Here is a 17,317-nt window from a genome sequence, read left to right on the forward strand (position 1 = left end):
AGAGTGAATGATAAGTCTACTTGTTGTACCTTGTAAATCCTGGTTCTATCTACAAATATGTGCTTCCTTTTGTCTTGTGTGTATTGGAAGGAGATGATCTATAGAGGAGGCTACAAATGTCCTATAAGGAAGGATACAAATGGGTTGTAGGATCAACTAGACTCGGTATGGTGGGTACAGGAGTTTGATGAACTCTTTCCACTATGGTATTATGGTACAATGATACTCATGGTGTTGTTCATGAATGGGATAATAATGATGGTGGTGTATCTATGATGATGATCATGATACTTGAGATGCTCTGGGTTATGATATGTTGATAGTGGTGTTATTATAATGATTATAGAAAGTAGTTAGCATGGATGTTGATGAGTGGATAGACCAATGGTCTATGTGTGAGATGTTAATGATACATCAAGGGTTAGAGATCAAGGATCTATGATCGAAGTTCAAGGATCGGAGATCGATGATTGAGTAATTCAGTATGATCGAATTGTTTATGTTAGAGGATTAGAAATTCTATTGTTATTACGACTATGTATGTGGTGTTTGATTATGTTTGATATAATTAGAAGGTATGTATCTTGTGTGTTTGATTATGGTTGGTACAATGAGAAGATATGTATCTTATTATGTGTTTGATTATGGTTGATATAATCAGAAGATATGTATCTTGTTGTGTGTTTGATTATGATTAATATAATCAGTATGTATGTATCTTGTTGTTATGGTTGTTTTATTAGTAGTTTACCCCATACATGTTTGTGTGTTTATGAATGAAATTTCGGTGATGATCGTATATTATGTTAAACATGAGCAGATAATATTCCAGATGTTTCAGATGCGTGATTGACTCGAGGGAGGATGAGGAATAACCTTTAGATTCATTTAAAGCTATTTTATTTTACAAGTTAAGACAATATAATTGGAGTATTTCCTTCGTTATTTTATTACTCGAAATAATGTAATTAGATAAGGTTTTCTTTAACTACGTTTTTGCGCTATGATAAATTTTGAATTTTACCGATTTTTAATGACCCATGACATCTCAGAAATCTAGGTGTTACAAATAGTCTTTCAATATCATAAACTTTGAAATGTTATTTTTCTAAATTTAACATGTGCTATTTAAAATAAATAAATTTAAATATATATATATATATATAATAATAATAATAATAATAATAAAGATAAAAAATTGACTTTTCTAAGTTAATTTTTATTACAATAAAAATATCATATTTTTATATGAAAACGTTCATGACAAACATGAAAGTTGTGTTAAAAATATAATGTTATTTCTTAAAAATATGTTATCGAGGGAGGAGGTTCACTTGGGAGGCACAACACCAATAAGACTTGACTTTAACCTCATTAGGGATTAATATATTACTCTCAACCCAAAACTTTAAAACAATAAATTTGTGGGTCTTCATCCTATGTGATGCTCTACTTTCTCATTTTTATGTAATGTGTGATACTTAGACTCACACTTAGATTTCCAATAGCAACTAGGTCACTAACCAACTTAGTGTACAAAAGACGACAATACAAGATAAAGAGAGTATCAACAAAGAATGCTAGTCATTTTACATGGTGCCTCGTTGATATGATAAATATTGATCCAGAGTTTATTCACCATAAGCTTTCCATTCTTCTACATGCCAAGTTGATAGCCTAGAGAAAATGCAAGGTCAAGGAGGAAAGACGTGCATCAGCTGACCAAGAAGTTAGAAAGCAATTAGAAGCCAACTTCATTAATAGATCACATACAACACATGACTTGAAAACATAGTCATGGTCCAGAAATCAAATGACAAATGAAGAACATGCACCAACTACACTAACCTAAATAAAACATGCCCCAAAGACATTTATCCCTTGTCAAGCATAGATCGACTTGTTGATAACACGGTAGGCTTTTAATTACTCAATTTTTTGGAAGCATAGTCAAGGTAAAAAAAATTAAGTGATACCCTCTAGACAATGATGAAACAACGTTCATAAATAAAGGAACTAATATATGTTATAAGGTTATACCGTTTGGCCTAGAAAATGTTATCGGCACATACTATAGTTTTTATTGGATAAGGTGCTTTCAGAACTCATTGACAACAATATGAAGGTTTATATCGATAATATGATCGTAAAGTTGACTACAACAATAGATCATCCTTCCCACTTAGAAATGGTCTTCAATAAGGAATGCACCACATGTCTCAATCCAAAGAAATGTTTTTTCATGATAGGTAGAGAAAAGTTCCTCGATTTCATGACAACTCAGCTAGACATCAAGGAAAACCCCAACAAGAAAGAAGTCCAACGCCTTAACGAGAAACTTGAGCTCGCCTTGCGGAGAAGGCCAAGCCTTTCCTAAAGTTATGGAAAGGAGCTAGGAGTTCCAATGGAATGACCATTGCGAGACGACGTTGCAACAAATAAAAATGAATATTTCGTTCTTGTCCTCGACCACATTCTACACTCATAATGTAACTTTCGCCTCCACAATAAGCTTGATACTCGTACATGAGGCAGGAAGAATCCAGTGTATTTCACGAAACTCACTACAAAATAAGAAATTTTGACTCTTAAAATCTTTATACTTCCACCGGAGAAGCACCTCCCTCCAAATCCGGTAAAAATAGTATTAGACTTTTTGAGAGTAGTTTTGACGGAAGTGTTTGGAACCCCTTTGGGTTGTTTTGAAACAAAGTACTAACTAACGGAAATCGACATTTAACATCTATCCATGGCTCTTTTCTGTACTTAACGTATACCGTTCAAGAGTCTCCATGAACATGACTTTGCTATTAAAATAATACTATATTTATTGTATTATATTTGTCACATGTGCATGTTCTGAGTTCTAATAATTGTCCATCACTAGTAAGCATGATCAGGAATCGATTTCACAATAGACATCCTTGATTACGATCGTTTCCATGGGCAATAATGTCTTAGCTTACATCGTCAGTGTAGTCTTTATTGTTGCCACCCACGATAATCTTTGGAACAATGTGTATTTATTTATTTGACAGATCTTTCTTCTAATTTAGCAACATAAACTTTGTTAAATAGTTATTTGTATTTAGTATGTTAGTATGTTCGATTCGTCTTCTTGATTTTATTCTGTATATTTCTAAAAAAAATTAAAATTAAAATTGTATTATAATTAAAATTCTTAAGAAATAAATTTTATTTAGGTCATGATAACTTTTATTTTTATGTAAAAAGATTTCAAACTGTTAATGATTTCGTAACAAAATTTTCAGTTTTATGTAAAAGTAAAATGAAAGAAATACAAGACTAGAAAAATTGCCTGAAAATACTTTGATGAGAAACCTACTCGATTGGTGTAACAGTGACTACACATTTTTCGCTCATGCGTTATGAGCAATTCATGTAAGGAACCAATATTTGCAAGAATATTTCATGAAAGAAAACTCATGTTTGAAACGAAGTAAAAACAAACTGGTTAACTATTATTTAGAGTTTTATTTTTAAGAAAAAATAACTATTTTATATTTTAACGTGCCAGATAAGTATGCTTTTTTTGTCTTAATTAATATAAAAAATTGACTCAATTATAAAATATTTTATCTTTTCATTTTATAAAAGTGATATAAAATATTCATTTTAAGAAGTGACATGTGAATATTATATTATAATTCATTATAGAATTTTAAAATTTCATTTGTTACATGAAAAATAATTTAATAAATACGTAACTTTTGTAAAATTCAAAGTAAACTAAATAGTTCGAAGAAAACATAATTAATCCTTTTAATATTCATATTTCTTGATAACTCTATGACTAATTAACATTCTAGGGCTAACTTAACTAGACTTCCCTAATATTTCTCGCTTTGAAGAGATTCCACAACAAAATTTATTGCAAAACTTTTCCAAAGTAAAAATGAAGGATGGTCTGGTTTCAGCACGAGAGAGCTAAAACAAGGAAAAGCAAGAAAAGGTAAAGAGGGAGGGAAAATATTTAAAATTTAGATGGCTTGAGATTTAGAGAAGAGAAACTCGAGTAGTAACTTTTGTAAAGGAATATAAGAAATTTTTGTTGGTTTTGTGCTTCTGCAAATGATTTCCCTTTCCACGTTAAGAAAGCAACAGATAAAGGTGAAGAAAAGAGAAAGAAGACTCAAAATTTTGGATAGAGATGGGCATGGCAACTTTCATCATAATATTAAAATTTATGATTGCCCACCACCTATATTGTGGGACACTAGTAGAGTTAATGAAGTAGGGTCTCAAATGTTCCTACATCACATAATGGTTTTGATAAGATATGATATAATATCTTCCACTATACTCACATCTATTATTTTTTGTACATGAAAACAAAACAAGTTTAGGTTGCAAGTCAAAGTGCTCAAGAGTATAATCTGTTAATAGTGGTGGTCCAGAGCACGGTTGAAGTAGGAAACTTTCTAGGGTATTAAAGAGCACAAAAAATTATATATATATATATATATATATATATATATATATATATATATATATATATATATATATATATATATATATATATATATATATATAAAAGATAACACAAGAAATTGTACAACTATTATTAATATTGTTTCGGGTATAGAATCAAATAACTTTTAACACCTTCACAATTTCTCCTTCAAAATCGTTCGGGATATTACATTCTTATCTTCGTCTTCACTTCAGCCGTCTAGAGAGGTACCGATTAAAGGTTCTCTGATGCTTAAGTCAGTGAACGGTCTGTACGGTGTTCAGAACAATGGTATTAACTGTACAATAAATGCGATCACCTATACCTCTTACCTTTGACCTGTATTTATAGTTTTTTATATGGGCTTGAGATTAGTGAAACCTTAATCTCGACCCAATTTCAACCCATTATCTCTAATTACCATTTATCTTAATTCATGCAGAGAAAACTTATCTGTCAAATAAGGCCAAACGACCTTGATAGGGTCGTTTAGTCTTGTCTGTCGGAGTCCAACAACATCTATCCGTTGTTTAGCTGTTCTCAATTCTCCAGCACCGTCCGGTCTTGATACGCATTATCTCACAGGTCGTCGGACCCCTACTGTACAAATATTATGTACTTTTATTAAGAAAATAAAATATTATAATAGAACCACAATTTAGTTAACATAATATTAATGGCTGATAAATGATGTTTACACTAAGTTTTTATTATTTAAAAGAAAAGTATCTCTTCGCAATTTTGTTTTCACTCTTTGCTCCTCTACACGATCCCTTATTGCAATGAACAAACTTCTCATTGCAATGAACCCCTCCATGTGAAGTACCATGAAACGTAACCACCTTTTAGGACATGGAAGATAAAGTACTTGTACAACTCTGACAAATTATTCATTAAACAACGTCAGTGTAAGTGCTACTTTGATAAAATTAGAAGGAAAGGTGAAAAAGGTTGATAGTTCAACTTTTCTTATTAACAATTTGAAAAAATAAGATTATGATTTGATGAATTTAAAAAAAAAAACATGAAAAAAATTGTGTGTTTATTTTTTTTTACTAACAAAATTTAACAATATAACATTATTGATAAAAAAATACTTTATTTTGAAGATTCCTAACAAAAGCATAAAACTTTTTGTTATAGATAAATTAAACTAAGAATATCTTTCAATTTTTTACTAAAGTTTTTGTGAGATGTCTATCTTGAAGTAGGTCAATCCTAATCTGTAATTAAATTAAAAAAAATCAAAATCAAAATCAAAATGATCTAATTAAAATATATTTAGATTATAGATTTATATTATTGTAGTGAGTCAAAATTGAATTTTGATTATTTTGAAAAGTTAAATGATCACCTTAATTATGCATCACACTCAAATTATGGAGATGATGACAAATGACCAAACATTGATGTAGATCACTCAAATAGACCCCTACCCATAATACTTTGGAAACATTATCAAAATTAGAGATAATGTTCAACTCCAAATGTAACACCCTATATTTTTGGTATAACTATTTAAATAAATTATTAAAATAGTAATGTAGAAAATAGGATTGTTAAAAAAGATAACTGAATTTTAATAATTGAAATAAATTGTAAAACAATTATCCAATTTGAATACAACTGTAAAATAGACAATGAAAACTAAATTGAAATGGTTCCTTCTATCTACTACTTTGGACTAAACTGTTTTGAATTACAACATACTGATTTTGAAAAATAAAATCAAAGATAGATCAACAATGTATATACGTTTTCGTAATATTAATTATTTTCCACGATGGTTATGCAAAGTTATGTAATATATATTTCATTCATTAAAAAAAAAAAACATATACCTATACAATGCTTATTACTATTTTATTGTACATGGTAGAAATTCTTATGCGTTATGGAGAAATAACTAGAATAATTGGGAATTTAAAAAATCCGATTATAGAATTTGTCATATCCGATAATGTCAAAAATAGACAACTATAAAAATTTTCCTAGACATATTTAACTTAGACAACTTCTGTCTGTACCTTTATAGTTTCAGTTTATATTCTTCAAAATGTTTGTATTTTAAATTGTATAATTTAGTATATACTTTTATTTTATATTTTAGAATATAAAATTTGAAATATATTTTAAAATACATAATTTAGAATATAAATTTTATATTTTAAATGATATATTTTAAAATATGTTTATATTTTAAGTTCTATAATTTGAAATGCAATTTTATTATTACATATTTTAGAATATAAAAATTTATAAAATTACATGTTAAAATTATGGAGAGAATGGAAGAAGTTGCCCCATCCATAATGTAGGTGTCGTCACCTGTAGTTTGTGTTGTATAAAAATCAGCAAAAAATTTACTAAATAATTGCGAAATTGGGTGTTGACAATAATATAAAATATAAAGTTGTTTTTCTACAGCAAATACTTTAGCTTCATTCCAAGTGCATTGAACTTTTTTATAGTATTAAAACTGATTTCGGAAGACGGTTTAGATTCAATTTTATTAGCAATTTCGTTATTTTGAAGTTAATTTAGTTTAATTATTAAAAGTTTTAGTCAATATTATTTATTTTGGACAACTAAGTTTTTGTTCATATTAGTTATTCTGGACAACTAATAGAAAGTATGTTAATTGTTTTCAGTATATGAAACTAACTAACCAACCTTTTGTTCGCCTACAAATTGAGAATTTCCTATCAACCTCTAAAAGAGTTTTTATTATTGCATACATGTTCGAAAATATTTGCAATTACTGTAATGAAGTAATTAAGTTCATTTTTTAAAGACTATTCTTGTTTCAGTATAAATTAATTATTTAGTAAATTTATAGGAGGGTTAAGGATACTCTCAAATAATTGGATATGAATTATTTTCTTTACTTTTGTATTTGTGAAGAATAATTTTCATTATAATTTTCTATTATTAGGTTTGTAATTATTAGGTCTGTAATTATGACCATAGGTTTATTATCCTTTTTCTACGCATACCTCTTCATGATTGGAGTGTCAAAATAAGCTGACCCGACTCACAAATATTGACTCATCACATATTTGAATATTGAATTTAAAATGAGTGAGTTAAAACTAGAAATTTTATAACGATTTGGGTTGTTCATATTCTATACACAGGTGATTTTGTAAGTGATGCATCATGTCATATTTGTTTGATTCTTTGGGAATGCATGTAATTTTTTCTGACGTGTAAAGTCATTTTACCAAAATGTCAAATGTTTGTTGTGTTGTTCATTTTCTTTTGTGATTTCATGAGGGCAAGAAATAGTTCAAGTTTGGGGGAGTTGATAAGTGTAAAAAAGAGTTGTTTTTACACTTATAAATGAACTTAATCTGGTAATTATTCATGTTGTTACTCAGTGAAAGTTGTAATAGGAAGTAGATGTTATGTAAAACATTGTACATGAGAAGTTGTATTATTTGGACTATTGTTAGCCAATTCTCGCTAAGCGCAAGCCAAAATTCGCACTACCAGAAGGAGTACATTCGCACTACCAGAAGGAGTACATTCGCACAGCGCACTAGTACCTATGCGCTCAGCGAATAACATAAGTTGAAGTGCAACAGTTAAGAAAATTCGCACAATACATACGCACATGTGCACTGAGCGAATTAATGAAGTTAAGTGGCTTAAAAAGACGTGACAGAAAGACAAAAACTATCTTCTGACACAACAAAAGTACGAAAAATTCTGGAGAACTTCAGGAGACGCTCAGGAGACTCTTCAAGGCATTAAGACTTCACTTTATGCAAGGAATTGCTGTAAAAAGTACATTTTAAATGTCTAGTCCAAGACCAATTCTAGTGATTTTTTTATCGTATTTTACAATCTTAAATTTTTACATTGTTAATTCTATGCCATTTTCCCAAATTGAAATCAAAATGTTGTCATCAGTAATTAATTTTGATAAATAATCTTGAAAGAATAACGTGACTCAAATTCCCTTGGGAGAATGATACTTTACTTATTCACTCTATTACTTGTAACGATTTGGTATACCTGTCAAAAAGTTATCAAGTTTTTGGCGTCGTTGTCAGGGAATTTGATTGTTATTGTTATTTCAATTATTGATTGTTTATCAATTTCAATTTTGTTCCATTATCTGTATATATCCATTGTTATTTTTAATTTTTGTAGATAGGTTGTATTTTGTTTCTAGGTTATTTCCTTGGGTTGATTCCTTGAGCTTTCTTGCTCTACATGAGAAGCAAGACAAAATCTGAAAATTTGTTGTTTGATTATGAGATAGAGAGAACAACCCGTAGGAATAACAGTAGGTGTAGGAAAGAAAATAGAAAAAAAGAGGCTAGAGAAGCTAGCTTGAGTTCTACTTCCACAACTTTTTCTTCATCTGAATTAGAAGATAAGGATATGACGGAAAATAGAGAGGATGGATAAGATAGAGTTAGGCGTACTTTGGAGGATTATGTTGTTGTGTCAATATCTTCAACCTTCAATAATATAGCCCGACCTTTAGTGAATGTTGCTCGTATGGAAATGAAGCCAACGCTGATTCACCTTGTCTAGAGCAATCAGTTTACTAGACTGTCACATGAAAATCCCTACAATCATCTGGAAAATTTTAATGAGATTTGTAATGCTGTGAAAATTCTTCATGTGCCAGATGAAGCAATCAGATTGAGTCTTTTTCCCTTCTCATTGGCTGGAAATGAAAAGCTTTGGCTAAATTCTTTTCCTGAGGGAAGTCTGACTATTTGGGAGGATGTTATGGCAAAGTTTTTGCATAAATATTTTCCCCAATCCAAGATCAATAAGGGTAAACAAGAAATATCCTCCTTTCAACAAGAGCCCTGAAGATTCGTTTAGTCAAACATGTGATAGGTTCAAGGGATTGTTAAGAAAGGCTCCAATTCATGGATTTGACGTGCCCACTCAATTAAATCTTTTCTTAGGAGGTTTAAAATCTCACACTAAGTTAATGTTAGATGCCTCAATTGGAGGTAACATTAGGGGTAAGACACCTGATGAGGCACATGAGTTAATAGAGAATATGGCATCTAGTGATAACGATGTCCAAAGTGAGAGAGTGCAAACCCAAAAGAAAGACATGTTTGAATTGCAATCCCAAGATGCCTTATTAGCCCAAAATAAAATCATGACTCAACAGCTTGAATCATTAATGAAAAAGTTTTCACAATTACCTAAAGAGCTCCAAATTGTATCTCAGGCACAACATCATCAAATTGTGCAAGGTTGTGAATTGTGTGGTGGTGATCACCAAAATGGACAATGTGTTATTCAGTCCAATGCTAAGGAAGAGGTAAATTACATGGGTAATCAAGGCCGTCAAGGCAACTATGGAAATTATAATCAAGGATGGAGACCTCATCCTAGCATGGGTCAGGCTAGTTCTTCTAGTAGACCACCACAACAATAGTTTCAACAACAACCTTCTTTATCTGATAGGACATCCAAACTTGAAGAAACTCTTCAACAATTCATGCAAATGTCCATATCAAACCAAAAAAGCACAGAATCTTCTATAAGGAATTTAGAAGTTCAAATTGGTCAATTGGCCAAGAAATTAAAAGATAAGCCTGCAAATACATTTGGAGCTAACACTAAACCAAATCCAAAAGAGCATTGTAAAGCTATAACTACAAGGAGTGGTAAAGTGTTAGAAGGAGTAGTTGTGAGGAAGGAGGAAGAGAAGGAAAAATTAAATAAAGAGAAAGAAGAGAAAGTTGATGAAGAAGAAGATAAAAAGAAGGAAGAGGAAGAGAGTGATAAAGCAAAACAAGTTTTGAATCCTTTACCTTATCCAAAGACTTATTCAAGAAAGGAAAAGGAAAGTCAATTTTCTAGATTCATGGCTCTCTTCCAAAAGTTAGAAATCACAATTCCCTTTTCAAAAGCACTGCAACAAATGTCTTCTTATGCCAAATTTATGAAGGATTTGTTGACCAAGAAGAGAAAGTACATTGAAGAAGAAACAATTGAGGTGCAAGGAAATTGCAGTGCAATCATCCAAAAACTTCTACCACCAAAATTCAAAGATCCTGGCAGTTTTACTATTCCATGCACAATTGGAAAACTCTCCATTAGAAAAGCATTGATAGACTTAGGTGCAAGTATCAATTTGATGCCTTTGTCTATGTTGAAAAAAATAGGGGACATGGAAGTAAAACCAACAAGGATGACACTTCAACTAGCAGACAGGTCTGTCAAGTGCCCATATAGAGTTATTGAAGATGTTTTAGTGAAAGTTGACAAATTCACTTTTCCAGTGGATTTTGTTATTCTAGATATGGAAGAGGATACTGAAGTCCCCCTTATACTTGGTAGACCCTTTATGAAGACTGCTAGGGTGATAGTTGATGTTGATGATGACCATCTTAAGGTGAGGTTGCATGATTAGACAATAACTTTCAATGTTGTGGAAGCAATGCCACACCCGAGAGATAAAGGAAATTGTTTCAGAGTAGAAGTTTTGGTTGATGTTGTAGAGAAGGTAAAGAGTCAAATGTATGTGAAATTTCCTTTAGAGTGTGTTTTGGTATATGCATGTGAGGAACTGACTTTAGAAGAGGAATCTAAAGTAGAGGAGATTTCACAACATCTGGAAAGATTGAAAGAAGAGAAATCCACTTATGTGAAAGTGGAGAAATTAGAAAAGACTAATTTAGATGATCAGGAAAAGAAGGAATTGAAAATATTGCCTCATCATCTTAAGTATGTGTTTTTAGAGGAAAATTCCAAAAAGCCAGTTATCATTAGCAATTCTCTGTTAAAGAATGATGAAGCAAAATTGGTTGAAATCTTAAAAGAGAACAAAAAGGCAATAGGTTGGCATATTTCTTATCTGAAAGGTATAAGTCCAATTTATTGCATGCATAAGATTGTGATGGAAGAGGACTATAAACCCATAGCACAACCACAGAGAAGATTGAATCCAACTTTGAAAGAGGTGGTGAGAAATGAAGTACTAAAATTGCTTGAAGTAGGAATGATATATCCTATCTCTGATAGTGCTTGGGTGAGTCTTGTGCATGTTGTTCCTAAGAAAGGGGGTATGACTGTTGTTCAGAATGATAAGAATGAATTGATTCCTACAAGAACAGTCACAGGATGGAGAATGTGCATTGATTATCGGAAATTAAATCAAGCCACCAGGAAAGACCATTTTCCTCTCCCTTTTATGGATCAAATGTTGGAAAGGCTGGCAGGACAAGCCTACTATTGTTTCCTGGATGGCTATTCCGGGTACAACCAAATAGTAGTAAATCCTGAGGACCAAGAAAAGACTGCTTTCACTTGTCCCTTTGGTGTGTTTGCATACCGAAGGATGCTCTTTGGTCTATGTAATGCTCCTGCCACATTCCAACGTTGCATGCTAGGAATTTTTGCTGACCTTGTAGAGAATTACATAGAAGTTTTCATGGATGATTTCTCAGTCTTTGGCAAATCTTATGATTTATGCTTGAAGAACCTGAATGTAGTCTTGAAAAGATGCATTGCCACGAACCTTGTGTTGAATTGGGAGAAATGTCATTTTATGGTTCGTGAGGGGATTGTGTTAAGACATAAGATCTCATCCAAGGGGATAGGTGTAGATCAAGCTAAGGTTGATGTGATAGAAAAGCTACCACCTCCAACAAATGTCAAAGGGGTAAGAAGTTTTCTTGGACATGTTGGATTATGTAGGAGATTTATAAAAGACTTCTCCAAGATTGCTAAACCCCTTTTCAATTTGTTAGTGAAAGACACTCAGTTTGAGTTTGATGAGGAGTGTCTGAAAGCTTTTGAATATTTAAAAGAGAAGTTAATCTTAGCCCTAGTTATAGTAGCACCAAATTGGACTCAAAATTTTGAGTTAATGTGTGATGCTAGTGACTATGCCATTGGGGTTGTTTTGGGGCAAAGACGTGGCAAAGTTTTTCACGTTATTCACTATGCTAGTAAAGTTCTGAATGATGCACAATTGAATTATGCCACAACTAAAAAAGAATTTTTGGCAATTGTGTATGCTCTTGAAAAGTTTAGAGCTTATCTGATAGGGTCTAAAGTCACAATTTACACTGACCATTCCGCAATAAAATACTTACTGACAAAGTCTGATTCAAAGCCACGTCTCATAAGATGGGTTTTAATGTTACAGGAGTTTGATCTTGAAATTAAATACAAAAAGGGGAGCGAGAATGTTATTGTTGATCATTTGTCTCACCTCCTTAACACTGAGGTGACTGATAAAGAAGAAGAAATTAAGGGAGAATTCATTGATGAGCGTCTGATGCTCATACAATAGAGGCCATGGTTTGTAGATATGACAAATTTTAAAGCTACAAGAATTCTCCCTAATGACTTGACTTGGCAGCAAAAGAAGAAGTTTTTACATGATTCCAAAGAATATCTTTGGGATGATCCTTATCTCTTCAAATTGGGTGTTGACCACTTACTTAGGCGATGTGTCACAGTAGAGGAAGTTGTTGGTATTCTATGGCATTGTCACAATTCGCCATACGGAGGAAACTATAATGGAGAAAGAACAACCACTAAAGTGCTTCAATCTGGTTTCTTTTGGCCAACCTTATTTAAAGATGCACATGCTCATCCAAAAGGTTGTGACAAATGCCAAAGAACAGGAAGCATTTCAAAAAGACATGTGATGCCACTGCAGGCTATTTTAGAGGTTGAAGTGTTTGATTTTTGGGGAATGGATTTTATGGGACCACTACCTTCTTCCTACAACAAGGAATACATCTTAGTAGTAGTGGATTATGTTAGTAAGTGGGGGGAAGTTGCAGCATGCCAAAAGAATGATGCCAAGACAGTTGTCAAATTTCTCAAAAGACAAATCTTCTCAAGATTTGGTGTGCTTAGGATCCTCATAAGTGATGGAGGATCACATTTCTGTAATGCTCAATTGGCTAAGTTCTTGACACATTATGATGTGAGGCACAAGATTGCCTCTCCATATCATCCTCAGACTAATGGCCAAGCTGAAGTTTCCAACCGGGAAATTAAAAGAATCCTTGAAAAGACTGTTTCATCTTCAAGAAAGGATTGGGCTGCAAAGTTAGATGATGTCCTTTGGGCATATAGGACTCCCTTAAAGACTCCTATGGGGCTAACCCCCTTCCAGTTAGTCTATGGAAAGTCATGTCATCTCCCGGTTGAGATGGAACATAAGGCATATTGGGCATTAAAATTCCTTAACTTTAATTCTTCTCTTTGTGCAGGTAAAAGAAAGCTTCAGTTGCAAGATTTGGAGGAAATGAGGATGACTACTTATGATTCTTCAAGAAAATATAAAGAAAAGGTCAAGATGTACCATGATAAGAAGTTGATCAAGAGAGATTTTCAACCTGGACAACATGTACTGTTGTTCAATTCCAGATTCAAATTGTTTCCAGGTAAGTTAAAATCTAAATGGTCTGGTCCTTTTGTTATTAAGGCAGTCAAGCCCTATGGTGCTGTAGAATTGATGGATCCAAATTTTGAGGACCAAAATAGAAGTTGGATTGTGAATGGTCAAAGATTGAAACATTATTTGGGTGGTGAGGTTGAATGTGTCACCATAATTATTCATTTATCTGAACCATGATTTTTCTAGGTCAAGCTAGTGACGTTAAAGAAGCGCTTGCTAGGAGGCACCCTAGCACATGTTTGTTTATGTGTGTGTTTGTTGACTTTGTTTCTGTAATTGTTAAGTTTGAGTGTGGAGAGGAAGTGTTGATAATGCTTGAATGTGGATTTCTGACGCTCTAGTCGCACAACGCACAACTGAGGTGCGCTTAGCGACCAGAGCATTTTAGGAGGCAGTGGTTTGCTCGCACAGCGCATTCCATGCGCTATGCGTGAGAAAAAAGTGATTTCTTACTGTAATGGGGGTTGCACAGCGCACCATATGCGCTTTGTGGTCCAAAATTTAATTTTCTCTCTATAATGCGATCCGCATGGCGCATTTGAATTGCAAAGTGAGCAAAATCACTAGAGCAAGCTGGGAGAAATTGTGTGATTAATTCGCATAACGCACACCTTGCGCTAAGCTAGCTATAGTTGAGAGAGCTCTCTGTCATAATATAAGAGGGGCTTCTATATCTTCATTCGCACAGCGCGTAGCTGAGATGCGCTCTGTGAATAAAAAAATAATTAGTCGCATAGCTCATAACTCAGGTGCGCTTAGCGACTAACCTCCAAAATTCAAAAAAATTATAAAATATTCAAAATGTTCTGAAAAAGAGGGTAAGCATTCATTACGAGCTGATTCCCACAACGCACAACTATGGTGCGCTCTGCGAATCTACTCGTACAATTTTTTTTTACTCTTTCTTTATTTAATTTTACCACTTTTCATTTTTACCCTAGCCACCACATTGCTCTTTCATTTTCGCACAACGCCACCAATTATCTTCTCCCAACTTCTTCCTTTTTCCAAGCTTCTTGGCTTTGATTTAGTCCATTCAAGTGTTTCATTAACGTTCCTCTTTTCACTCAAACTTCAGTTCAGGTTTGATTCTCTTGTTCTTTTACTTTTCTGTTCAGTGATTATCTGTCTGTTATAGGAATAGATGTCTATGATCATGATTAGTGAGTCTTTGTCCATCGTGTGGCTGCTGCGAATTAGAAATTTAAGTTTGTTGCATGACATATATTGATTCTGAGTCGCACAGTGGGAAATATCGTAAAGCGCATTGAATGTTTACATTTTCATATGCTGAAGGTTCTCTAGCGCAAAACGAAACATTTGCATAACACCATTCATGGTTAGATCACATTCGCTATGCAAACGATTCGCACAGTGAATCCATTGCCTTGTAGTTTCGCACAGCGAGCCTCTTGCACAACGAATTCCCCATTCCAGCAACTCCTGTTTTAACAGATTCACACAACGACAATTTTCGCATAGCGAATCATGAATACTGCATTTCAGATATTAGTATATTCTTACAACGGATCTGTGCGCATAGCGACTTGTTCTTGACAGCAACCACTAAATTTGTATATTCGCCTAATGCACACTTGCGCATAACGAATTCCTCTGGCAGCATCTTTGCATTGTTGATTGTTTGACTACTTACATTGTGTTCCATGCTTCTTGTGTAGCTAATATTTTGCAGATATGGATCCTTCAAAGAACACTTAAGAGAAGAAGCGGAAGACCACTAGAGGGTCTTCTTCTAGATCCCAACGTGCAGACACACAAGAGGAGAACATGGTCCTGAATTATAATCAGGATCGTTTTGTTTCAGAGGCAGCATCAGATAGGTTCCATCAAAATATCATGGGCAGAGGACTTTTACCTGAGAGGAGGGTTGAGTTGAAACCAGGGGAATATGATCACATCTAGGAAGAACTTGAGAAGAGGAAATGACATTTTGTCTTAGCCAACCTCCCAGATGAAATTGATGAGGTTTTGGTCAAGGAATTTTATGCAAATGCTTGGGAACCTGACCAGTCCCAAACTCGTTCTAGAGTCTCCAAGGTTAGGGGCAAGTTGATACGCTTTGATAGACGTTTTCTGAACATGATGCTATAAACACTTACTTTTCAACAATGCCCTCTTGAAAATTTTATGTCTAGCCATCCTGATCATGATCTGATTGCTTCCACCTTGTGTCTATCGGGTTATGGCTATCAGTTAGGGACTAGTCGGACGTCAGTGAGAATTTTAAGGAAACATCTGAATTCACAGGAGGAGGATATGATGGCAAGTGATGGTGATGAGGAGGAAGAGAAGCCTGATCCGAGATGGACACAGCCTAGTCAGCAACACCAGGAGAGCTAGTGAAGAGTGAGACCAGATGGGTCTTGGTAGCTGATGGATAGAGACTCCTGCTGATTTATGTTTATTGTGATTTTGTTATTTGAGTTCAATTGTTTTTATGTGGAACTATGTTTAGTTGAATTATGTTTAATGTGTTAGTTGTTAAGACATGTGACTTTGTGATTTAATGGTTATGCATTATTGGATTAAGTGATGTGATTCTTGAAGATGATGACATGTATGTTTGTGGTTACTATGTGCTTTAGAATTTTTATCTATGTATATGAATATGACCAGATATGCGAGTGTTGAGAGCATGTGTTGACTGAGAGATATTATGAGTTGTCTAGATATGGAATTGACTTTTGCAAGATTTTGATTGTACTTACACACACACTTTTTGGTTAAGGATGTGAAAGACATTGTTGTTATTATTGTACAACTACTTGGCCAAATAGCCAACCTTGATACATTGTGCTACATTTGTGAACCCTCTTTGAGCCTTGATTTCTTTCTTCCACCTTGAGCCTATTATGTTATCCTACCTTACACCTTAGAAGAGAACATGTACAATGCTTTAAATGAGGTTAAGGTTGAATTCAAGTTTGGGGGAAGAAAAGATCAATATATAAAAAAATGATAAAAATGGTGCTCAAAATGAAAAAGAACGTTGAGCTGTGAAAGAAAATGGTATGTAATGAATGATATATTTTGGGATTTGAGTACTAGATTGGGAATTGAAGCTTATATTAGTATTCTCTTCTTAATAAGTATCCTTGAATCCAAGAAAAACCATGATTCTTTGTCTACCCAAGCCAAGCCATAACCTGAAAAGACCTTTTGACTTAACCAATAGTGTGTGAAGTGTGTGAATCAAAGGAAATGCAAAAGCTAATGAAGTTCTATGACAATTCTACTGTCATGTGAGGACAAACACTTGAGTGGTGAGTAATGATAAATGCTGATATGGTTGTTCATATTCTATGCACAGGTGATTTTGTGAGTGATGCACCATGTCATATTTGTTTGAGTCTTTGGGAATGCATGTGATTTTTTCTGATGTTTTAAGTCATTTTATCAAAATATCCAATGTC

The 17,317-nt window shown here is 33.3% G+C and overlaps 1 protein-coding gene across 1 annotated transcript; it reads left to right on the top strand.

Annotated features, from left to right (window-relative positions):
- The first annotated feature begins 10,325 nt into the window (after positions 1-10,325).
- On the top strand, positions 10,326-10,874 carry LOC108346702 (uncharacterized). The gene has a single exon (XM_017585760.2). The coding sequence runs from the start codon at positions 10,326-10,328 to the stop codon at positions 10,872-10,874; it is 549 nt and encodes a 182-aa protein (XP_017441249.2).
- Positions 10,875-17,317: the final 6,443 nt, after the last annotated feature.

Source organism: Vigna angularis, chromosome 9, assembly GCF_016808095.1.
Source record: "Vigna angularis cultivar LongXiaoDou No.4 chromosome 9, ASM1680809v1, whole genome shotgun sequence".
Taxonomy (NCBI): domain Eukaryota; kingdom Viridiplantae; phylum Streptophyta; class Magnoliopsida; order Fabales; family Fabaceae; genus Vigna; species Vigna angularis.